Here is a 26,444-nt window from a genome sequence, read left to right as displayed (position 1 = left end):
ATGTCTAATAACAGTATAGATTGAAATTCCTGTTGTTTCCATCCAGTATAGTACAAACATGGATTTTGTTAAAAAAATAAAATAAATAAATAAATCCACATCTTTATATCATGACTAAAATAAATATTGTTTGTACTATTTTCAATTTTAGATTCATGTGTTCTGGGCTTTTAACCTGGTTTGAAGACTTTTTTAGTAATTTTTTTTTTTTATTATTGTCTAAACCTACAAAATATGGAGGTCTGGAGCACAGCTATGAACAGAATTAGCATCGACTCATATCCAAATATATGTACAGCCTCAATGGTGAAATCAGGTCTAATGCGAACAGAGCAGACAGGAAAGAAGATGCAGATGATGGATGGGTGAAAATTTAGAACCCTGATCCATTGGAGATTTTTTTTTTTCAAAAAACACTTTTTATCCGTCACACGACTTCATCTGCATGTTCTAGACCTCTGTATCATTTACACTTTTACTTATTTTATATTGGCCCTAATGTCCCCCTGCGCTGCTGTTTTCTGTGCATCAGGAACTCGTCACGCAGCGTCGCCGCAATGAAGCAGCTGGCTGAGCAGGAAGAAACACCTCCAGGCCCGCTGCTGGGAATGCATGGTGGTTATGGCCGATGCCCATCCGTTTCCAAATGCAGTCTAAAGAACTGTGTTTCAGATTAGCTGCAGATGTCATTCTCATCTTTATAGTAGACCACAGATGGTGGCGTGATTACCAGCACAGTGGTTTTACAAGTTGGCCCCTCAAAAACATCTTTTTTTAAAAATCCCCTTAAGATTAAAAACGAAAAAATAAGTGTACAGTTTATTAAGATTGTTTACCTGTTTCATTGAATATCTTAATGAAACAGAGAAAGTAATCAGGTGTTTTGTGGAGAAAGCCTCTGTAAATAAAACATAAGAATGCACTCACACTTACTTCTGAAACATTTTGATGGGCTATCTGTTTTCTATTTTGCTGGATATGGATAATTAATTATTTCTTTTAATGTACCGTATTTTCCGGACTATAGAACGGACCATGCTATAAGCCTCACCTACAATTTTGTTGAAAAAAAAAAAAAACACAAAAAACCCCAAAAATAATACATAAATAAATAAATAAATAACTGGAAACTTGCATATATAAGCTGCACAGGGCTATAAGCCGCTGGTATCTCCGCCGCTCTCGGTTTTCCATAAGGACCCAGCAGAGGGCAGCGTCCTAATAAATCTGCTGGATGTATTAAGGACGCAGCCCTCCGTCTCCAAAGCCGAACCGTGGTTTCGTTCACGTCGAGTTAATGTGTAGCGGCTCTATTTCCCTCCTGTACTGACTGCTTGATAGCCCTCAACTGAAAAGCTGCATCATATGAGTTTGAAGACATTTCTCCGTTGTGCCTGCTGCTAGTATGTGCTGGTTCTAAATGAAAATTCGCACTTTCTTCTTTGATTTCTAATTTTGACTTCCAATGATTCACTTCCTGCTAAAGAGCCTCCTGGTGGTTGAAGAAAAATCCATAGAAAAGCCACACCGGGCTGGAAGTCGCACGGTTCAAAGCCGCTACTTATAGTCCATGCGGCTTATAGTCCGAAAAATGCAGAATATAGTGGAGGTTAATAAAAAGCTCTGTCAAAGTCTGTTTTTGAATAAAAGTCAAACAAGTAAGCTCCTTGGTTGTTTTTAATAAATGACAAATACTTTGAGATCCAGCCAACATTTCCCATGCTAAGGAGATTTTGTGAAGATTACACTCTAAGAAATTTTTGCTTGTGTCATTCTTGGTTTGTGGTCGGGGTGGTGGGTGGCATAAAATTATTTTCAGGGCCAGAAATGAAATGATCCCTGAGTTCCATATTGGACACCCCTGCTGTGTTAGGCATTGAAACTGACTTTATGATGGATTAAAATCAGAGAAAAACATCCAGTTACTTTGAAAATACAGAGGAACTAGTTTCTATGGTGATTTTCCCCTTATCCTGGGAGCATGAAAGAAAAGGAACCCAGGGCAACACTATGTGAAAAAATATCAAATACATTTTTGAATTATGTGCGTCACAGCTTCCAGGTGGCCACACATGCCAATTTTGATGTGTCTACACATGTTTTTTTTTTGTGTGTGTGTGAAGAGGCTCTAAAATAAGCCTTCAGGTTCTGTTTGGAAAGGATCATTCCAGGGTGAAATAAAGTAGAAGTGAATTGAAATTTGAGTGAGAGCATTTTTTTGGACAGATCTGACAGAAAACTGCAGTCCTTCAATATTGCTTGACAGAATGGATAAAAGTATATAGAAATGGATTTTGATGTTTAAGCTTCTCATGCGGAGATGAAACTGTTCCCATAAAATTAGTTTTAATCCTAAAGTTTTGAAGTATTTCTCAAGGTGACATCACAACTCTTAAGATCAACATCCTGTTGGAAAAAAAAGAAGAAGCGATAATCAAATTTAAATTGTGAATGTGTAACTGTGAAAAGTAATCAAAAGGCCATTTCAGTCATTTTAACCCCAACTTTCGAAAGTTTGCGGCTGTGGAGCATCAAGCAGGATCGTTTTTATTCATACTTCTTTTAGCAAAACCCTATTATGCCTGAAGGGAATGTTTTTGTTTATTATGTTGTTGATTGTGTAAACGCTGTCCACTGCCAACATTTATAGCACAGCATTCTTGATCGATTCCACACCTTTCATGATAACTGAAATTGATTTTAAGCTTAACCCAAGATTAAGTTTGATCTGACCCCAAAGTCTGCAGAAGCACAGTCTTCTGTGGAAACTCGTAGCATCACACACACACACACACGCACACACACACACACACACACACACGCACACACACAAAGCTGTGTTTTTGTGTCTTGTGGGGACTTTACATTGACTTCCATTAATGTTCTACAGCATAACCCTTACGCCATCAGTACCCCTACCCCTAACCATCACGTACCTAACCCTAACCCATGAAAACACATACCTGACCCCTAACCTATAGACAGCATTTCCCTCTTGGACACCATGAAATGTCCCCACAAGATGCACTGGTCTTCATAACCCCACAAGGACAGAAATAGGTCCCCTCAAAGGTATAAAAACCTGATTCGTACATACACACACATAAACACACACACACACACACACACACACACACACACACACACACACACACACACACACACACACACTTGGAGCGCTGTCTGCCCCCACCTGGCCAATTTTACTTGGCACTTGAGGAATGACACAAACAGAGCCGGCGGCCCCCGGAGGCAAAACGGCGGCTGTTTGTTTACAGGGATGGGATTGTACCACCGTGTGCGGAGCAAAACCCTGCCTCCAGGGCTCCGGCTTACCCCTGCCACACCCCCCCACCCCCCTTCAGCACAATAAATCACTTAGCTGTAATTGCTGCAGCGTTACACGCATCACTGGAAAAGTTCAACCATTAAACAACAAACGCCGTTAGAGCTGTTCGGCGGGAGGCCACGCGGTGTAAAGTAGCCAATGTTTCTGTAGTGCTGACAGCAGGAAGGTAAGAACCACCTGTCTGCGGAAGACAATGGGAAGACTGATTGAGGGGCTGGAATAAGAGGAGGGAGGATTCAGGCTGAATCGGCTGATGCAGACCTTCAACAAGTGTCTCTCTATCTGATTAGATCAAGAAAATCTAGCTCACCCCACTACAGTAGTTGAGGGTTATGCGGTAGATGAATTTGAGAACATTTTTTGTTCTCCTGGAGTCTGCTTCAACCATCTGATCGCAACGTTCTGGGCTGCAGAAAGACCTGAAGGACCTCCTCCTGCTAACTATTGTTGTTTGGTTCTTGTCTTATGATTCTAATTATACCAGGACTGGAGCTTAGGTGATTTTAGGATTAAGGCTGACATTTAATTACATTGGAAGTTAGAACTCAACACAAACAGCATGTGAGAAAACCAGCGGCTTATTTTGGCTCTGCTCAGAGAACAGACTAACTGCAATTAACAATGCGAATTGTTTTTTTTTTTTTTTTTTTAAGCTTTCAAACAATGCTACATGTTCATTGAGAAATGCTGCTGGACAGAACTGTGTTTGTGACTTATTATCTGACAAAGGTGCAAAAAAAACCCAATTAAAAAAACAGCAAAAAGCAATGTAAACAAAACAAAAACAAGTCTCATTACATTTTTAGATCCAGATACATTTGGGTCCCTAGCTACTCGTCTTTTATTGTAGCAAACCCACAGAAAAGCTACCAGTTTTGACAGAAATATGTGTTTTTTGACAGTTTCTTCGGGTCTTATAAATACAGTCGACATGTTTCTGCTTCTCAGTTCATATTTCCTTCTACAGGTTTAGAGCAGAGGCAGGTCCGACTAACATCTCTGAACCAAGATCAACAAAAGCTACAATTCGCCACTTTTGGTCCAAAACCAGCAGTAAGTTAAACTAACGTCTCAAATCTGAGTCAAGCAGCAGGTTTAACCAATGTCTCTCTCTGAACTTGGTCCTGGAAAAGGTGCAGCTAGCACCTCTAAACTATGAAGAAGAGCAGAAGGTCTAGCCGCCACTTCTGATTCAAGAGCAGGAGCAGGTGCAGTCTATACTCACAGTGTGGACTCTCCTTCCCGCCAGCCTTCAGCAGCAGCTTGGCAATGGGCGTGTTGTTGGTCATGATGGCGATGTCGAGCGGCGTCAGGCCCTGGCTGTTGGGTGTGTTCAGGTCCAGCTCCTCAGCAGAAAACTGGTACAGCAGAATCTGCACGGTGTCCAGATCCTGCTGTTCCACGGCCTCGAAGATGCAGTCGCTGCCCTGCATCGTCTGAAAGGAGGATCACGGTTACTCGAGTTTAAGATGCCGTTTCCCTCCCGTAAAATATGATCTGAAGTTGATCAGGCTTCCTGAAGGCCTTAAAAAAAAACTAAAAACCTTTCCCGCAGAGCTCCTCAATTCAACAGATGAACTCTTTCAAAGGAACATTTGCTTGTGAACACACTGCACATTGTGACCTGTGAGTCATTCAGACGTTTTAAAGACTTCGTCTCTCTTTGAAACTTGTTGCAGCCTTAAGAATAGGAACTAACAATCTCAAATACATGAATGTCTGGAGCAAAGGTGGGAAAATGTGTAAAGTGGAGGCAGATAAGGTCTTACTTCTGCAGGTAGACTGAATCTCTTTTCAATGAACTGCAACTACACAAGACTAAAAAGTTGGGGAAGAAAATCATGATAGGACGCTTTGAGGATGTTCGGAGCAGTTGATTTAACTTGGAGGATGCCTCGAATGAAAACTAATATTACTTCCTGACTATGGCTGAATGTTTTGGGATCCTCGTCGTCTTTCAGGATGCAGGTGTGACGGTGTTGGGCAATAAGGGTCTGAACAGGGAGTGTTAAATGTCAGTGAAGCGCCGCATATTGATCAGCCGCTCCCCTCTTCATCCGTCTGCGTCTTTCCTTTCATGTCTGCTGTTGTGGCTGGTCTGTAAATGTCAGTAGGCTGGCAGAGAATTCTGGAAGGCTTTCAACGCCCACACACACACACACACATGCTCGCATGTGCACTGCAGCGTGATCCATCTCACTTGATGAGTCTAAGTGACCAAATGTTTCGTAGGCCAACGGGAAGGACACGATGAAGGAAGCTGAGAAAAAAAAAAGCTAAGCTGTTTCAGAGGCAGACAGAGCGCCGCTGAGCATGACACCGCGCCTCTAAGCAGTGGCGACGGTAGGTTTCAACCTTCCTCACAACCCAAGGCAGTGGCTCAAAGATCCAGTTATCGTCGCAGAGTTGTCGCTCTGCAGACGTCACCCTTAACAGGATCAGCGAAGCAGCGAACGAGACGGCTATTGATCCGTCGGTCCGAGAGCCGAGCGGACCTGCAGCTTTCCAGGGTTTTCCTCCAACATCGATGTTGTCGAAACTCCTCAGAAAGTGGTTCAACATTCCACTGAACCGAAAGGAGATTTTGTGGTGCTAATTTACAGATCGATCAAGGACAATAATGTGACATCAGTTAAGACTACAGTGGCAGTGTTGTGGAAGTAAGATATTCTGCAGCCTGCATATGGGATTCTGTGGCCATTTCTTTGAAAAATTGGCAATAAACTCACAACTGTACTGCAAAAAAAGTGTCGCAATCTGTCGATTGTGCATAAATATGTGAAATTCAGCAAAAAAAAGTGGAGACGAATGGCAGCAAACAGATAAAAAGTAGCTTTGATTTGATCGATGAAGTAAAATTGAAAGTTCAATTTGTGTGCCTGTCTGGAGTCTGGAGGAGCACATAAAAAGTTATGGCGAGTGAGACATGGCCCTGAGTTTGGTCAGATGAACATTAGCTCTACTCCAAGTTGTCCCTGGATGATGAAGCTCCTCTTCTTCATCCAGAGCCAGAACACCATACAGAGGAAGCTCATTGCAGCCACTTTTATCCACAGAAGAGGTTTGGAATGTAGATGGAGCCGATCATTTCTATTAGTTATCAAGTACGCTTATATGGATTTTGAATTTTTATCCACAGAACAGAAGAAGGTTGTTCTCTAAAAATCTTCACAAACTGAGAGGCTGTTTGAAAGTTCAAAAAAAGGTTAAGGTTTAATTACGCAACTTCCTTTGAAATATTTCATTAAGGCACATACAATACATTTACGCAGACAGAGAAAGCTGACGGAGGTCAGTGACTGACGTATTGAATAACTCTGTCAGCTTTAAATGAATTAGGTTTTCTTTACTCTTTAGATTGTAATAACCTGGAGATAATATGGTCAAAGGTTTCTGTAGTGATGATTGTTGTGTTTGAATAATTCAAAATCTGTCAGGTTACTGAGCAAAGTGAATATTCCCAGTGTTGACGTCACCTTTACTGCCTTGCCTTTTTATTTCTACTGAGTCATGCAAAGCAACAATTGTAAGTACTGAAAATGTAAAACAAATGATGTTCATGTGTTTAGCGATCAATAGGACACATGCAGCCGCTTTCAACATCGTCTCTGCTTAACTCACCGAGGCTTTCCGGAGGCGGTCCGTTTTTCCAAAGAAGTAGGCATCTTCAAAGGAAGAGGTGCTTCCCCGCAGCTTTTCCGATAGGTTCCTGTAGAGGCGCTTGGCGGCGCTCGGTGATGTTGGCCCGCCGGGACACTTCCTAGTCTGGGACAACTGCAGATTCTGCATCTGTTGGGTCATAACGCCTGGGAGATGTCTGCAAAAGGAGGGATGGAGAGTAGTTCAATGTCTTCGTGGAATAAAATGAGTGAAGACGTGTCAGGCTATAAAGATCAGCCTGTTAAAGAAAGGACAGAAGAAAAGACGGGTCAAAATTAGCTGTATAATACTAGCATTTAAGCTAGCATTGTTGGGTAACTTTAACATAATCCAAAAAGTAGGGTAAGTAGTTTTTAGACCAAAATTAGTTGAAAGGCTAATGCTTACTAAAGTGATATTATCATAATTGTTTTTGCTAACATGCTGAGAAACATTTTAACTTAATCCATTCAGGAAGCTAATTATGGTTTGTCAAAATTAGCTAGAAAGCTAATGTTAGCTTAAATGCTGCCGTTATGATGATAGCACCTAAGCTAATGCTATCAAGATTGTTAGGTAACATAATCCAAAAAGTAGGGTAAATAGTTTTTATGTCAAAATTAGCTAGAAAGCTAACATTAGCGTAAATGCTGTTATCAAGTTTGCTTAAACAATGAATACTTGAAACAACAGCTCACTTGAAACATCAGTCAGTAATATAAAAGCAAAGATATGTTTTAGTTCCTCTAAAACAAGAATGTTAAAAAATTGTCATGGCTTTGCCATGACAAGAAGGCTTTTAAAACCTGAATGCTGGGCCTACAGTGACAACGCTGGGGTAAATATGCTCTGTGTGACAAGATATTTCAAACAATATCGATGCTTTGAAATGTGAATGCCAGTTATGCGTTTCTTTGAAATGTGACTTTAAAAGTTTTTTTTTTTTATCACGGTGTTACTGATTGAGGTTGCAGCTCATTCCTCTCCACGAAGGTCAGATGTTCAAGCTGCTTCTCCACATGAACCCGCTGACCTTTGAGGTTCTGACAGGAAAGACCTGACCTCTCCTGAGAAGCCGCACGGTTTCTGCTAACCAGTAACCTGCAGCTTTAAGGCCCTGCACCGGCGGAGTCCAACAACACAATCAACATGGCTGACCTTTCAACTGACATTGCTGCCCTTTCTACAGACAAATGTTTGCTTCTCCTCTTTTTTTTTTTTATCCACATTTAACTTTTTTGCAAAACAGGGATGTAAGACCAGTCTGTCGGTCTGTGACTGCCTCCAGTTGGGATAAAGACGGGAAGATTTTCTAAGCTCTTCATCGTCAAATTAGATACAGCAGCTGGGAAATTATTAACAGACAGGATCTTTATTTAATCTGGTTTGTGTTTGACTTGTGTGCTACACCTCACCACAGTGATAAGTTAGTTGTGTGAGCTGTGACTAAATATGAGAACATTCATGCAGAATTTAGGCTTAATCCCACTGCTAGATGTTCTGCATCCTGAAGACCAAGAGACACAACAGACAGGCTCAGGGATAAAGAGCAAAAATATAGATTTGGATGTTTACCGGGGAAAGCAGTGAAATATGGTAACTGGAGGAGGTTTAGAGATCCACTGCTCAAGTAGACACACTTGACGGGAAAACTATTACTGGCACACTCCACTAATCCAACCTTTTTGGAAGAGTGACAAAAAGAAAACCAATTGTCGTCAACGAAAGCCACAAAACATTCTGCTGGAAAGTTTCCCACAAGTCATGACAGAGACTCAACACACAAGTAGAAGAAGGCGCTCTGTTTAGATCAGACTCAAACTGCTCTTCATGGATTACGTACAGGTCATTTCTCTCTCCCAGAAATGGCCTTCAGAAGCACCCGGCTCCTACATGAAAAAATACAAAGTCCCTTCTGGAATTCTGCATTATTTTTCTTAACAACACAGAACAATTCAAGTTGTTGGATCTGCTTTCAAAAGCTGCTGGGCATCGACGATGGCACAACAGAAACCAAATCAGCGTCGCCTTTGGAATCAAACCGGTTAGACGTCGCCTTGTTCCCTGCTTTTTCTTGTTACAAAGTGGTGCGGTGAGTCAAATAAGAGAACTCCTGTTCCTCGTCCCCCACCCGCAGCTCTTCGCATACTCATTATGTGAGAAGCAGCTGCTAACAACGTCGCGGCTGCAGGAAACACACCTGCAGTGTGTCGGCGGTCTCGGGCTCCACCTGATTGTTGAGCACTTGGCCCAGCGGGACGTCGGCTTCGGCGATTGGCTCAGCGCGTTAATGTTGCAGTCGTTACATAAGGCCTAATGGCTCCGTAGTAAATCTGCTTGCAAGCAGAGCCACATTAGCGAGGGTGATTATGTGGCAAAGCTGCTAATAGCTCATTTTCAGCGTTCACAGGAAATTTGATAAGCAATAAAATCTACTGATGAACTAATAATCTGCTACGATAGGCCTCAGGGTAAACACGTTTTTGTGTGTATGTGTGTGTTTTCCAGCAGTTTTAAAATGATGAGACAAAGATCGTCACGAGGGACAGGAAGCCTGCCTTTTTCCAACTTCAGAGGTTTTTCTATCGCATTAGAAAGAATCAATAGGTCCAAAAATGGCACATGAGATTTTACACTGCTTTATTATTCATTAAACAAAGACTAAACAAAAGCCCAGTGAGCTGAGTCCACCTCATGACTCAGCCGCTCGTAGAACTATCTTTAGCAGACGCATATTTTTGGTCTACAGTTACCAGTGAAAATATCTTAGTAACCTTAAAATAAGAACAAACTAACTCACAAGTAACCTTTTCGGAAGATGTAGCAGCTTATTTTAAGTCAATACAATATATTGATGAAGAAGAGTTTCTTTCACTGGCAGATTATTTCACTTACAAGGGGAAATTGTTTTGTTATAAGTGAAATAATTTACCAGTGAATCTAGCACTTTTTCCATCAATATTAAGGAATTGTTCACTTAGAACAAGCTTCTATATCTTACTGAAAGGTTACCTGTGAGTTTGTTTTATTATTTCAAGGGAGCTAAGATATTTGCACTAGACACTAGATCGAAAATACTTAAGACTTTGTGATTCGGAGGAATTTTGGCCCACTTAATTCTTCTAACCTTGCTTCAGGTCACTGAGTTGTAAGTGAACCTCTGGAACACACGTGAGAGAAAACAAGTTTCTTTAATCTTGTACGTGTGTTGAACTGCTGCCTGCACTTGCGTAGCGCTTTATCAGATCCGAGGACTCCAAGATTCTACACCTCAATCACTCACGCACACACACACACATTCACACACTGATGGTGGTAAGCTGCTTTTTAGCTACAGCTGCACAGAGGAAGACTGACAGAAGGGAGGCTGCCATTTTATCGGTACCATGGGCCCGTCTGACCACCACCAAGCCTCTTGCTAAGGGAAACAATGACAAAGTGACAGATTTGAACTGGCAACCCCCAGGCTTCAGGATGAACCTCCTGCTGCCCAGAAAGTAAAGCTGGTCAGTGGATACATTGGTGATTTTTTTTGGTAATGTTTGAAGATAAAATGGAATACAATTAGAAATACAATGAAAATGGGATAATTTCCATTGACTATCCTTTACAAAAATTACAAAATAATGGTCTGATTTGATTGCAATTTTTTTATGTCACAAACTTCAGGACTGTCTTTCCTTGAGAAAGACAGCGATGCTGCCACCAGAGCAGAGCTTACTTAGCATCGACAACTATTGGTACACACCGGATGAGCAAACCTTAGATTGGTTGTATAAAGCCAAGCTTACTGAGACAATAAGACTTTAGGAAACTCCATTAACTCAATAAAAACAGGACTTTTTAGTTCCAGTTTAACTGGTTAAAAAATGTTAAAGAAAAGAGGTTTTTTATTTATTTATTTCAATTCAAACAGGTAACAAAGTGCATCAAAATATGTTAACCGGACCCTTTTCAGGCTTAAGAGGATGAAAACTGAGACGCTGCCGCAGATTTAATTTTCTAATGTGTTGTTTTAGCGGGAAGCTGTGAAAAGACAACGAAATGGACCCTCTTCAGGTTCACCAGTAGCTTATAATCCGTCCACGCACGCCGAAGTGTGCAGAGAGCAGCTTTAATCACGCTTCCTGAAGTGAAAACAAGAGAACGGGGCACTCATCCTCCCCCAACATCCAGCTGAAGGGAAAACACGACCTCGCCGAACTGAAAATGACATTCAGCCGAAAGTTCTGAGAACGTCTCCTGTCCTGCGGCTCCAAACACGGAGAGCGTTTTTCTTTCTTTCTTTTTTGTTCCACTCCGCGGCTTTGATGGTTTCCGCTCAAAGCGCGGCAAAAGTCGGATGGGAACCAACCAGCACAACAAGAGCAACAATTACACACTCCACTGGGTCCATCGGCAGATGGGGAGGAATGTATGAGTGTGATGGAGACACACACACACACACGCATCCACTCAGCGGGTTCCGAGTGTTTGAGGGGGAAGTAATCGACCTTCGGCTGCAGAAGAAGAAAAAGACAGCAGCGATAATGAAAGCTTCGCACTAAAGAACATCGAGTTCGGAACTAGTAGTTAAGACTTTATTACATTACAGATGACAAAATCTTTGAAAAGAGGCAGGCAGAAAATAAGCAGTTTTTCTGCCTTTTTTTTTTTTCTGGCAGAAAAACCGCCAGAAAATATTTGTTCATTTTGGAGCTTCTCCAAATCCACACCTCAGATGTGAACCGTTACGGCTACATAGCTGCTTTTCTGTGGATCCTTAACAGAACCGTAGATTTATTCAAAACAAATGCATGCGAGGCTTAAAGGAGAAATGTTGTCACGACGAGGTGCTGAAGGTGGCTTGTCAGAACGAGCAGGAGCTTCTTAAAGAGACGGAGGCCCGGTTTTAAAGGCGTTAAATTGCGTATTTAAGTCATGTTTAATACATGCAGCTTTAGGAATTTCTTATAAGATTGAGTTGTTCTTTTCTACAGGGCACTCTAAAATAATCTTAAAGAGTCAATGAATCAAAGGTCACTTTATTAGGGATCCTTGACTTAATTCGAGCATCTTAGGAATTTAAATATAAAATATGTGCTATGCTAAATTATGGAGTCTGTTTCAGCTCAACAGCTTAAATCAAGCCCTCTAGAGAATTTGTCAGAATACAAGAACATGGAGATCTCAGTCAAAATGTGATTAGGACTTTCAACTCTGAAAATCTTACTCGGATTTTTAGAGTTGAGGCTCTCACAATGCCATTTCCAATCGGGAGCTTTTTGTTGTAGCTGTGTGATCTCCTGGCAAAATAAGCAGCACATCAATCCAGTGCCGCCTGGCTTAGAGGTAGAATAAATTCACGGTTTGTTTTCTGTCCCTTTTTGTCAATTTTTCCCTTTTGGAACATGTCATTATCTTCCAGGCGAGGCTCCAATACTGCCGAGGAAGCATCAACAGGCAAACCGCTCTGGAGGTAAAAGCAAGAACATGCCCACTTGCACTGCAGCAGTTAATAACACGGAGATGACAGGCCGAAAACTCAGCATAATAATGGTTTTCCCGCCATTATGGAAACACGAGGCTTAATGGAGAAACGTTTTTTTGATGACGGGCTGATGGCAGATTGGTCCCTATTTGTAGGACTGAAGTCTACAAATAGGCTAAACGTTTCAGACATTTATCTGTTGACGTATTTTAAAAAGCATGCCTCGTTTTATTCCACAAGGGCGCGGCAACTCGGGTGCTTGTTCAACTCCTTTGTAGTTTCATTACGAGGGAGTAATGAAACTACTTATTACTATTTTTTATTATAGTAATTTTTTTTTTTTTAGGTTTTGTTGGCTCTAGTGGCCTTTATTTGAAAGTAGTTCAACAGGAAAAAGGGTAATAAGAGAGGGGGAAGACATGCGGCAAATGTCGCCAGGCCAGAAGTCGAGCCTGCGACCACCGGCATGAGGACGAAGGCCTCCACACGTGGGTTGTGCTTCGCCCCTGCGCCACCACAGCACCCATCATTTCTACCCCAGAGAAACAAAGTCGTGCTGATTATGAGAACCTTTGATCAGCTTCAAAAAGTACATAAATGGTAAAGTTACCTTCAGTTCAAAGAGATTGTTAGAATTGTGTAAAACCATAGAATTTAATTGAATTTAATCCTCAAACTGTTCAGTATTAGATTATGCTGCTGTAATTATAGATTTTCAGGCTTTTTATACATCAGCTGGTCAATGAATGAGGTGAGTGCTCTATGTGCTGCTGCTTGACATGAGGCAGAGAAGATCTGTTTAATTAAACCCTGCACTTATAATAATTCATTTATTAATGTTTTTTTATTCCCGTTTTTTTTTAAATCAGTGCTGGACTATGCTTTCCATAACCATGACAAAATGTGTTTAAAGATGAAAACGATTCATAAGGTACGCCAAGGTTTGCAGCTCTGTTCTACATGAGGAAAACTGCAGGCGAAATGATTTGTCTTACAAAAAGGAAAGAACTTGAGTTGACAGAGATAAAACTGGAGTCTCTTGCATCGCTGCAGAAGCCGCTGTTAGAGATCACCGTTTTATCTTAAAATAACTTGAATGGATAATTAAGGCAGCCGCAGATCACAGATGTGTGTGCTGGCTGCAGTCTGCAGACATCCCATAGTCAAGAAACAGAAGCCGTCTGCAGCAGCTCAGATAACAGCACGGTTTATCTGCGGGTCAGCAAGGTGAGGGCTAACAAACACTGCACATGCAAGCATACACACACACCTCACATAGACACAAACTCACAGTGCAGGTGAACACATACACAAGCGTACACCTCAGATACACACAAGTCAGAGACGGTAGCTTAATGGTTATGACTACACATATGTCTCTCCAGCTTACGCTCACAGCGGGGGACGCAAGTATTTGATGCACTATTTTTTAAATTGCGAAGAATCGAGAGGTTTGCAATTTTTAACTTTGAAACATCTGCAACTGTGAGACAAAATCTAAACAAAATACAAAATAAAAATTACATTGATTTTGTATTACTTAATTTCCTTTGTTTGCATACAAAAGAAAATAGAAATTTATACTTAGTACAGAAACTTTTTTTTTTTAAATTACAGAGGTCAGACTTTTTAAGGAATTTGTGACCAGATTTGGACAATCTGCAAAAGGGATTTTCCCCCCCAGACCTTCATAGTGTCAGGGTAACTGTTAGCCTGCCCATAGCCTTCCTGTGCAATTTTTCTAAAAAAAAACAAAAAAATTCTGGTTTCCAGCACAGTCTGGGCTTCCTCCCATTGACTTGTATTGTCTCCGACAGATTATTATTTTTTTTTTTACCGAGCCAATCAGAGAATCGAAGGTGAAGATATTTAATTTCTGCCCTGTTTTTAAGTTGTAGTCTGCATGTTTAAGCGACGGCAGTGGAGGAAGCGAAGAAAGCCGTTCGGTCCGTGTCGGCAACACTTCCAAATACTGAACTAACATTAACAGCCATCTTGTTCAGTTCGGCACTTCTCCTCTTCGCAGACCTTCTCTCGTGCCTCCTCTGGACCATACAGATGGTCATTAGCAACCTTCAGACGGGCCTGGACATGTGCTGGCCTCAGCAGGGGGGCCTTGCACGCACTGTAGGATTGTAATCTGTGACGACGCAGCGTGTTACTAATGGTAACCTCTCAGCACTCTTCAGGTCATTTATCAGATCACATAGCTCTGGCTTCGTCCCTCACATTTTTAGAGAATGGGAAAGAGACTGACAGTCATTTTCAGTTTCTTCTATTTTCTAATAATTAAGTCAGCAGTTATTGTTTTCTCACCAAGCTGTTTGTCTATTAGCCCATCCCAGCCTTGTTCAGATCTACAATTTTGCCCCTTAGACAGTTCTTTGGCCAAGTCTTGGTGGAGATGATGGAGTCTGAGTAGAGTGTGAACAGTTTTCTTTGATGCAGATTCACACATTTAAACAGGTAATGAATGGAGGGTAGCAGGGCTTCTTTCTATTATTATTATTTTATCCAGAATGAAAAGAAGAAAAGCTTCAGAAACCTACAGGATGTCATAAAGGAGTGAACAATGTGAATAGAGGAATTTAAAGGTGTGAAATAGGACATTAAAAACACAAAATTTAATGCTATTAATTCAATCCATTCAGAATCGTGTCATTAAAATGTTCTATTTTTTTCTCTGTGGGCATTGATCCATATTTATATTTCCAAAAAGATATACATTACATTTTACGAAGTTTCAAATATTAAAAAGCGGCCTTTAGCAAATTTTTCATGCTCAATCAAATGTTCAAAAACAAAACAGTTGATAATCTTTTGTAGAGTTTAAATTGTTTAATGTTCATCTATGAATTTCTAATATAGCAATTTAGTTTGTGGGGCTAAGTTGGAGGCCATCTGGTCTGTAGACCCAACGGCCCACAACTGATCAGAAAGTCAACACTGACGACTTGAAACCTGACCTGGATTTGTGAGACACCGTATCTGACCTGAAGAAACCCAGAGAGTTTCTAAGTGATTTCAAGGTTTCCCCTCTGCCTAGTAAAGTAAAATAAAAATAATAAAAAAAACATTTTCTGCATGTTTTCTGGTTATGACTCAAAGATTTTACATCTGGCTATGTCATCTTTGGTTATTCTCAGGAATTGATCTATGGAAGTGAGAACTAATACTGCCTTTGTGAAGCTGCTGGTAGAGAGCGAAAAGATCTCATTTCAATTCTTTGCCAAGCGACGTATCAACACATCACTGGTTCACACCTTCACCTCCCAAGACTTTCTGCATGAGTTATTGTGGGGTCAGAATTAGGTGGCTCAACAACTAAATTGAAAATGCTCCAATAGACTAAAACTAAAAATTTAAAAGATCCAAGAAGTTCTGAAACTGGTCAAGAAAAGTTTATTATTATAATATTATTTATTTTTTACTGCAGATCAACCAGGTCCACAGCAATCAATGAATGGGAAAATTCATGAACAGATGTCTATCAACAGTCTGGCTTTGCCTTTAGAGGGAGAGGTGTTCTAAAATTAGATTTTCAAATAAAAAGTGAAGGACGGTGAATAGAAAACTTCATATAAAAATTTTTTAAAAAACGCCTGAAAGGCTTCAGATCCATTTGTGTGATTCGTGCTGACGAACAAATAATTCAGCCTTGAGATGTTCCAGCCTTTGGGAGATATCAGAAAAAGTATAACTCCAGAGAATATGTTGTGATAACTGTAAAAGCAGAAAAATCTACAAAATATAAGGTGACAAGAAGGATCACAGACAATAACCTAATCAATCCACCCAACCGCCAGCCAATCAATCAATCAATCAATCAATCAATCAATCAATCAATCAATCAATCAATCAATCAATCAATCAATCAATCAATCAATCAATCAATCAATCAATCAATCAATCAATCCACCTGAACCAATCCTTTTCCAGTCTGGTGAAGGTCAAATACATCTTTATTGTTTTCTTCTTCTCTGTTAAATATAGTCCACAAACTAGTGCCATTTTTTTAGATTGAAACTTTCTAAACTACTTTGAATAATCAGCTGAGTTCACTACCATTTGATAACTAGGATGTATGCATGATTGAACTGAAATGATTTTGTTGGAAAATGCCTGAAGACGACATTTGTTGGCACCAAGTAAATAAACTGAACTGAACTTCTTCTTCCCAGTCGGCCACGTTTGTTTACGTTGACATTACGTAGGAGTTTTGCGAGATTTCCCATCAGACATCTGGAACGTTGGTGAGTGAGACCGGTTTGTGCGTAGTGCGTTACCCCACACACATTGTAGGACTGAACCTGTTACACCTAAGACTTTCTAACGTCACGTGAGCGCTCTGGCTGGTTTTGAAAATCAGTCCACAATTTGAAAATCTTGCCACGTGAACCAGGCGTATAACGTAGTAAAAGAAAACCTTCTGTGTGCGATGGTGACTTTTCCTGCCCCTTCACCCCGCATGCTTGATGTCAGCCTCCACAAATACAACCAGACCTTCCTCTAAGTTTCTGGGTTTAATGATTCACGTCGCAGCGTCTTTATAGCGGCCGCTCGTTCTCAGAAAACAGCTTTGCAGTCAGGATATAAAGATGTGTCCTCACAAGACAAGGAATAACCGTCCCCCCCACCCCACACACACACACACACACACACACACACACACACACACACACACACACACACACACACACACACACACACACACACACACTACAGATCCCTCTGATTGGCTCTTTGTGTGCTCACCTAAAGCGCAGCTCAGGTCAGCAGTTTAACCTATTCCCCGAATCAAACCGGGAGGTAACCATGGCAGCAGATGAGTAGGGTTAAGTGGGCTATTGGCTCAGGCTGAATAAGGGCACAAAAAAAAAATCTGCGCTCCTGTGAATAATTTAAACACAGGAGCACAACAACAGCCAACAATCACCCACCGACACCAAGGATATATGGGACTGCAGCATATACACAGAGTTCTCCCTCCAATTTGAGATACACTTGCAGTGTAGCGTTTCCCACCTGGAATTTCAGCATGGAAAAGTCTGGACACCCCAATGGAAACATCTCAGCAGCAGCAACTACATCCACCATAAAAACAATTTGAAATAAATAAATAACCCTAACCCAAAAACTCATGTTTTGCCACCAGTCTTCTGTGTTTTCAGTGTTCAGACATCTGTGAATCAGTACAATCCTGACTGAGTAGTACTAGCTTTCAACAATGACACTAACCAGACATCTACAGCAAATAATTCTGAAATTTCTGTAAAAAATATGAGAACAAAAAACAAAACAAAAACCCAGCTCTTTGAGGACATCCAGTCAGCAATTTGACCAAAGATTACAGATACGATGGCAAGTTGTTTTATTTAGCTTGCTTGTTCAGCTGAACATCCTGGCTTTGTAAAACGTAACTCAAATTAAACTGCAATCTTGTAATTACCGATGCAACTTTTTTTTTTTCAGGTCAAATACAGAGAAACAAATCATTACATGAAAGTAAACAAAAAACATTCTAGTGAATTATTTGTTACAGCTCCTTTGACTTTTCTTGAGCTCTTTGCAGACTGTACCAACGCCTAAAAGCTAACGTATCAGCAGTCCAAAGGTGGAATTATTTGGTCGTTTTTCAGTTTTTCTCCAGAAACGTCCAGTTGGATTGATGTCTTGAATGGTTTGTCGGCCATGTTGTACCGTGTTTCCTGAAGTCGGAGTGCTCTGATTGGATGAGAGAAGGTCCAGCTGTGTATTTCCTGTAGATGTCCTGACCTCCATCTGCCCTGCTTCTGTACCTAAACTGTTCAGATCTGTGGCTGTGACTTCACTTTTCAAGCACGATGTTGGCACTGAACAAGTACTCCGGCACCATTTCCATGACTTTTCTCATGACTTTCATCTAAACTATCCACGTTCCATGACTTGCTTCTAATCAGTCCTCTGGATCCTTGTTCAGTTGTTAATGTTTTTTTATGTTGTTGTTGTTTGGCCCCATTTCCTGTCAGCTCCCTCAAAGTTCTTCCAGAATAGTGTCTGTTCAGTCATCCTTAGGCATTGCTTCAAATCTTGACGCTCCGATGCCTTCCTTGGTCCGTTGGACGTTCCCATGTTGCAGCTTGAACATTTAGTGTAGCTCATGCTAGCTGGGAATATCCCACTTTTTTTTTTCCTTTACACCCAGTGCTGATTTACCTTCTTTAGATAGTTCCAGCCACATCCATCTGCCTGATTGGCTTGATGTTTCCCGTGAACATCTTGTTAGACTGGTGTTAGCATTTATTTCAGAAATTCGGCTTAATTCCTTCCTCAAAAGTTATTCAAGGTGATTTTTTACGAAGCGAGAACGTTCAGCTGCTGATTCAAAGTTTTGTGTCTTGTTGACCGAATCTCCACCAGGGAGACAAATCCCCATATTTTTCTTCACCAGGACTTCCATAACATGTCACATGGCTTCTGGACCTGAAAATAAACTCTAAGCAACAGCTGCATTTTATTTTAACAGTGAATATTCCATCACCACACGCAGAACACTGTGTTCTTTGTCTGATTGCTCACATTGAAATGATGCAGAGATGACAAACAGAAAATGTTGTGCTGCTGACGCTCCGGTTCCCTTCAAATGTAAATCACCGGAGCGCACCACAGCGGACAAAAAGCTACGTCTCCGTAAATGAGAATGAACTTCTTCGCCGCCAGCGCGGTAACAAAAGTTTGCACTCTGAGCAGTAAATGTGTGTACACGCGTGTGTGTGTGTGCACATCAGTGTGCGTACGCTCACCTGTCCAGGCTGAGCGAGGATCGATAGATTCCTGTGGGGTACAGGGGCTTCAGGTCTCGGATGAGAGCATCTCCTGCTGGCCTCTGGTTCCACCGCTGAGCCAAGCGGGAGATCTTACTGTCCGACCTGACGCACAGAAACAGAGGAAGAGACGGGAATCAAATTCCGACGGCTTCCGCCCTCCTCGCATTCACTCCCCAGACAGAAAGGAAGAGAGCTGAGACCAGACAGGGTTCTTTCAGATTCCTAAGGGGAAAAATAATGTTTAAAGAATCTCTCGCCAGAGACACTAAAGGATGAAATCGGATCTCAACAAGTGTCTTTGCGTAACAGGTGCAGCCTGCGCTTCTGAGAGACTGCTGCAGCAAAAACTCTCCCCCAGCCATCCCCCCCCCGCCCGAAAAAACACGAGCACTCCTCGGAGACTTGATCCTCTGAGGGTCCTACGCCAGACCTCACCGATGGTGTTTTAGCTCTACACACACATACATACACACACACACACACACACACACCTGTTCACTCAGAACTCAGTTTGCAGAATCGGACTGATCTCGGCTCGAATCCTCTCCAACTTCCTCCCATACTCACTGTAGGAACCAGCAGGAGGATGAGCAGCAGATTTATCCCAGCGCTCCAGCCTCCTCCGCTGGGTTAAACCTCTCAGACTGATGCCTCCCGGCTGGTCCCCCGACGCTCCGGATCATCTCTGCAAGAGGAGAGGAGTCTCCACAGTGGGTCCGGGGCGGCAGCGAGCGCTATCTATTCGCTCCTCGCTTTGGAGCTCTGGCTCAAACACCTGTTCACCGGCGGGTGCATCGGCACGCACGCACACACGCCCGCCCGCCCGCGCACGCACACTTTCACACACACTCTCGCAGGGAGGGGAGCGAGAGAGATGGAGGAGGGGCAGCGGAGTGAAAAGGCTGCGAACAAAAGGGGCAGAGCGAGGGGAGGTGATGGGGAGAGGAGGTGAGATCACCGATGCTCCAGAAGGAGAGAGGAACGCCGCAGCAGGAAAGACAAATAAGGGGAAAAAAGAAAAAAACAGACGGATGTTATAGTAAAAAGGAGGAGAGCGGCGGAAACAATGAACCACAAGGTTGAATTTAGTTAGATTCAATTATTTCTCGTATGACGAGAGTATCTTCAGACAGTAAGATGTGAAAAGAATAAAGTTGCAGCTGAACAAGCTTAGGAAAATATGGGGTGCCGTTTGTAAAGTTACAGTAAAAAAAAAAAAAAAAAAAAGTACAATTCTGAATAGGGTAAAAAAAATGGATGATACATGAAATAAAAAAAAAACATTATTTCAGCAGCAACTTTCCTGCAAGCAGTGGAGATTATGCTTTTGCTATGTTTTTTAGTTTGACAACTAAATATTTAGCTCAGACTTAAAGATTTAGTTGGGAACTAAAAATTGTTCTCAAACGAAATATTCAGCTTTTAAATTAAATATTTCGTTGGCATGACAAATAAGTACTTAAAATCTAAATATTAAAACTAGTTACTTTAACTAAATATTTAGTTTTCAAATTAAATATTAAGCATTCTAACTAAATGTGCAATTTGAAATCTGAATATTTAGTATGGAAACTAAATATTTAGCTCAGATTTAACTAGTTAGGAACTAAATATTCTGCTTACAAATGAAACATGTAGCGTTTTAAATCATTTGAAAGCTAAACATTTATTTATTTTTTATTAATTATTTTTTTAAATATTGATTTTTTTTTTTATTAAATACTTAGTTTGGAACTCAAGACATTTTTAAATGTATGAAAAACATGGCAAACATATGACTTTGATAAATGAACTCCCATCTTTTTCTCTGACAGTACTGTCCATCTTTTACTGTGTAACTTTACTAATTGTAATCCACAAGAAAACACCAAAAGTAATACTTAAAAAAAAAATTAAAAAGACAAAAAAAAGTTTTTTTCCTTGGAAGACACAGGCTTTTCTGCAGGTTTAGCTGATCCGTTTGATCAAACATATTTGAAGAGATGGAGATAATCTAGGAGAGCTTTCTCCAGTTTCTCAGGATTCAGACCTTTCACTCTTCCTGGGAATGTTTACACCAACGTTTTGGAGAAGAAACGCTGACCGGTACAGTACAGAGAGTGACTCTTAGGCAAACTGTAAGGAGTACTAGAGTCGACTCTAAAAAAAAAAGTAAAAGTGAGGAGCTTTTACAAAACAGAGCTTTTCGCCACTGCTACAGGTTGGACTTTCTCGGAACGGCTTAGTGTCTCTGATCACGACGCTGTTGTAAAAGGCGTCAAGTCCCGGAAAGGACAGCGTCTGGTTTTGTTGAAATGACTGAAAGAACTGGGGAGATGGATGTCTGCTTGTCCTGCTCGAGATGTTGCCTCCGCAATCTGATCCTGGATAAGTGGCAGATAAATGGGACAAAGTGACACTTGAACCGCTTCGACAATAGCTTCAAAACGCCTCGAGGATCACACTGGACCAACTTTCTTTGGGATGTGATGCAGCGAGAAACACGAGAACGGCGGGGTAACGTGAAAAAGAACAACAACAACAACAACAAAAAAAACACTAATAAGACATGAAAATTGCGTTTGCTCAAACTTATTTGTATTCGGTGGAGTAAAAGCTGGTTTTAGGTTGTTTTTTTGGAGCAAACAAACACAAAGCCTCACATCCTAACACCAGACTCCTTCTTCTTCCTAATGATGTCTGCACCGCTGTGACCGTTAGCTTTTAACCAAACAAAAACCAAAAAAGAAAACACAGACACTAATTTATACTGCTCACAGGACATCAGACTTTGTTGTTATGATTTAAAGCAAATGAAAACGTCCAAATTCTTCTCAGCAGAAATACCTTTTAAAAGAGAAGCTTTGTTCCTGCAGCTTTTCACACACCCTTCAAACCAAACACCATCTTTTCCTGGATTTTATTCATATTTGAGATTTTTTAAGAATGAACCTAATCAACACATAGGCATCTTGTTTTTTTTATAGAGAACATGTAAATTAGTCGTGTTTGTCCGGTTAAGAGTCCGAAGCTCTCCCGGGTCTCAGCTGCTCGGTGTCAGACTGTCCCGTCCTTCAGACTGAGAATAAGACACCTCCAAGCAGCAGCAGCTTCTAATGATGTCCCTCTCACCTTCACGTGTTTCTGTGCAGAAATCTCGTCTCATTCAGCTCCTGGAACTTTTGGTGCGTAAGGACTCGAAACATTTGGTCAAAAAAGCAAATTCCAATTTTTACGCAGCCACCATCGATCCTATACAACCTAATTATGTCTGGATCTAGTTGACAGAAAGACGCTTTTCTCCATGCAAGACTGCGTCATTTGAAAGGGAAAAAAAAAAACAACCACCAAATTTGATGGAGGATGACAGAATCCTTCAGAATGAAATTCTCCTTTAGTCGTTTATGAACCATCTTGATATAATGTGTTTCATATCAAGCGACGAGACGGCAGCTGTGATGCGTCTGGCGGTCTTTTATAATACGTTTTCTTTTACTAACAGACTTTTACAGACATCATTTGAAAAGCCAAAAAAGCCAATCCGGATCACCCGGAAGCTTTTCTTGTCATCCAGAACTTCAGCACACATTCCTCCTGCTGATTATTTCTCTTGAGTACTTGTGCACACCTAATCTAAAATATGCAATTAAAGGATAAAAAGCAACAAAAATTTAAGTTATCAGGCAACAGCACCGTTTCTCCTTCACACGTATAAACCTTTTACCTCCATGTGTCCACAGATGAATACCTGCTGTCAAGGATGAAGCTGATTTTTCTCCAATCTGACTATGAAAAACCGACTATGAAAAACTAATGTTTACGAAACCCACAGTTCTGTCCTGAAAGACGCACTTCATTTATTAAAAATAAATAAATAAATAAAATCTTGCAAACCTTTACCACATATCTCTTGATGAATGTGAAATGTCTAGAATCTTTCATCCACCCTCTGACCGTAAAGTAAAATGAGTCATCAGTACCTCGGATCAACAAAAATGAAAACATATTTTAGCCTGTTAGAGGTTTTTTTTTTAAATAACCGGAAAGTTCAAATTTATGAATAGAATAATTTCAATGCATCTCCATTAATACAGATTCCTCCCAGCAAAAATACTCTGCAATATCTACAAAGGTTTGTCTTAGCTATGAAGAATTAAGCCTGAGCGGAGTGAATAAATAACAGCATGAATGAATGAGAACGGCCTGCTTTGACAAACACCGAACAGATCTATAGAACTATGTTGGCTATTTTAAATTTTTTTGCTTTTAAAAATCATAAAATCATTTTTCTGAGTGTGAGGAATGTGATATAAAAGTAATCAGGCAAATGAGTGAAATTTTTTACGAACCAGGAAATGCATTCAAAAGTGATTACACCAGAGGCATCTGATGCTGAAAAGTGTGATTTGATTCGATTGAATAGTGAATAACGCAAAGGTTAAAGGTCAATAAGGTTAAAAACTAATGACCAATCAGGAGCCTGCAGGGCAGAAGAGTTAGTTCAGCTTACTGACACCGTATCTGACCCCTCTGACAACTTTTTACCTCTGTTCCACGAATGCTACTGTTTTGGACAGTGATGCGGTTTCATACCTGCGCCGTGTTCACATGGCTGCTGCATTTTACGGAGCCGACCTGAAACGGGTCAGCCAAGCATGTGACATAGCAAAAGTTCCAAAAATAAACTATTATTTAGCACATAGCAAGGTCAAATGTTCCTTTAGCGTTGGATTGTATACGCTGTTGATATGCACCTTGCTAACCGTTGTCTTATTACTACAACAATCAGCAAACTCTACATCTCCAACCACGTTGTTAACCTTTTAATGATCTCCATTAAAAGCAGAATTCTCCCTGAAAACAATGTTGATATTATTAAGGGTTATTTTCTGGAAGAACAACGGCGACTGGAAGAGGCGTAGTTTTATTTACAGCTCTTGATTTCTGTTGAATTCCGTCTTCCCTCTAAAAGCCACAAAACGATCTTCAATTTACTGCAACACGGCTCATTTCCCCCTCCCGACTGTCCAAATACGAGTACATTTCCCTCTGCTGCACCCTGCCCCTACGGTGGAAAACTACCACCGCCGTTGATCTGCAGAGACCTAAAGAAGCACTTCGTACAAAAACAAAAAAAAAAGCTTAGATTTCGGATAGAAAAACATAATCTCCTGCCTCATCTTGCTCTTCTGCTGCTTTTATTAGAAATTTTATGAGGCAATTTGGGAGCTAGCGAGCTTTACTTGGTATTCCGCCTCCACAGTGAGGCTGAGACAGCTGGTGGAGGGGCAGAAACCGTACTTATCTACAAAAAAAAAAAAAAAATCTGCACACTGTAGCATACAGATGTGACCCTCCTGGTGTCATTGTTGTGGTAATAATCTGGTATGATTTTCTAAAGGGTATTTCTGCATCACAATGCAGCACAATTACGCTCTGCTTCCCTGGATGCGGCGTGACCTCAAGTGCTCCAAAGAAAAAGTGCGCCTATTGCATGCAGGACGGTGAGGGAGAGCACGCTTTTATGTAAAGTCACGTATTTATTAAAGTTTACAAACTAGATGGGTTTTCTTTATTTGTTTCTTTGTTTCATCAGTTTTTGTTTCTTTTTCCCCCCCCTTCTCCTACTTCGTCTCAGCTCTACGCCTTATGGTTTCTGCTAAGAACTGGTTTATGAAAGAGCACGAAATGTTTGCAAATGTTGAGACCTGATCCCGAGTGGTGTTTTAAAAATAAATAAATAAATTTAAAAAAAGGCAGAAACCGTGACTGACGCTAACCGTTTTTGTTGCGGCTCGTGGTGAGAGCGAATCGTTAAATCCAGAGTCTCCTCCCTCTCAGAAGGTTCTGCTGTCACATCTGCAGCCTTCCTGTTTTGTTTTTTTATATTTATTTTTATTTATGTACTTTTTTCTGCATGAATCTACGGCTGCCGCAGCAGGAACAAAGCCACCAGACAATAGTTTGCTTTGACATCACAAACATGGAACAATGGATGCTCTGGCATCCTGCCAGCCTCTGCTCGGCTGCAGCCAGTGGTTCATTGGCTGCTGCATTTTGTTTCCATGGTGCCCAAAGCAACAGGTGAGGAGGGAGCAGAAACAGTTAAACGTCCCCTTATAAATATTTACTGATGGTTTTTAAAATTTTTTTTATTTTTATTGTTTGTTCTGCATCTCTGGTTTTCTGGGAACAAACAAGCTGGAAGAATTACTTCAAACATCTCTTGTGCGAGAAGCACTATTTTTATGAAAACATGTTTTATGTGCCACTAAAAAGGGACGTTTTGAGACTAGTTTGACACCTCAGGCACATCTTAACACGTCCAGCTGGCTGAAACATCTGCAGACGGTTAAAAGAGCTGACCTATAACAAACGGAGGACAGAACGTAATGAGAAATAGATGACGGCGGGCGGAGAGGCAAAGAAGCCAAAGGAAAATTTTTTGCGAAACGCCGTCGATCAATGCGAAACATAAAGAGTCTTATTTCGCTTTGCAGAGCCGAATAATGTTAGCGTGCATTTGTAATATGTGCTGACATTTTATGGTCAAATAAATAAAAATGAGTCAAATTGAAAACTTAAAACTGCGTTTGGGTGGCCAGACGTCAGCGGTGACAGCAGAGAAGCAACAAGAGAGGAGTACCAAGACCATTAAAGTAAAATAAATATCCATAACACGGAAACGGGTTGAGACGACATCTACTCTTCCCAAGAGAGGACGTTGCAGCGGGTTCATCCGAAATACTGAAATACTCTGAAAAAATAAAATAAAATAAAAGGTCAGGACCTCCTTTTGCGGTTCTGTAAGCCTCAGGTAGTTTCAGTGTTAAAGTTCATGACTTGACAATTAAAAAAAAAAGTCTGAAAAAGTTTAGCTTTGTGTTGGAGAGGTAGAAGTGCAAAATAGGATATGGCAACTCGGATATGCAAATGAAGCACAAAACGTCCGGAAAAATGTATATCAGAACCACATTTGAAATGTTTGGCCATAACGCACAGTGTTTGATAAACAACAACAACAAACAACTCATTTTGTACAAGTGAACAATATCATAAAAGTATGGGTTGCTTTTAAAGTTCGAAGCCGCTTTGGAGGGAGGAAGGAACGGAAAGCCACCGCAGGTTCCCTCGGCAGCCCGACTATATGAAATTAAATTCATGAGATCGCTCGACCAAATTTACGTTTCTGTGTGAAGTA

General features: G+C 40.9%; 1 protein-coding gene across 6 annotated transcripts in view; it reads right to left on the bottom strand.

Annotated features, from left to right (window-relative positions):
* ankfn1a (ankyrin repeat and fibronectin type III domain containing 1a) overlaps window positions 1-26,444 on the bottom strand; it is an 81,360-nt gene that overhangs the window by 26,797 nt on the left and 28,119 nt on the right. For 5 of the 6 annotated variants that reach the window (XM_081600317.1, XM_081600316.1, XM_081600314.1 and 2 more), the window contains 3 exons: window positions 19,241-19,366; window positions 6,971-7,166; window positions 4,575-4,785 (listed from right to left, as the gene is read on the bottom strand). In XM_081600317.1, the coding sequence (XP_081456443.1) occupies window positions 4,575-4,785; window positions 6,971-7,166; window positions 19,241-19,366 (533 nt within the window). Of the gene's footprint in view, window positions 1-4,574; window positions 4,786-6,970; window positions 7,167-19,240; window positions 19,367-19,831; window positions 20,493-26,444 lie in introns of those variants that run through there. The other variant, XM_081600319.1, reaches the window with a different exon arrangement.

This window comes from Poecilia reticulata, chromosome 19 (genome assembly GCF_904066995.2).
Source record: "Poecilia reticulata chromosome 19, P_reticulata-male-v2, whole genome shotgun sequence".
Taxonomy (NCBI): Eukaryota; Metazoa; Chordata; class Actinopteri; order Cyprinodontiformes; family Poeciliidae; genus Poecilia; species Poecilia reticulata.
Note: the sequence above shows the minus strand (reverse complement) of the source record. Positions and strands in the feature narration are given on the sequence as shown.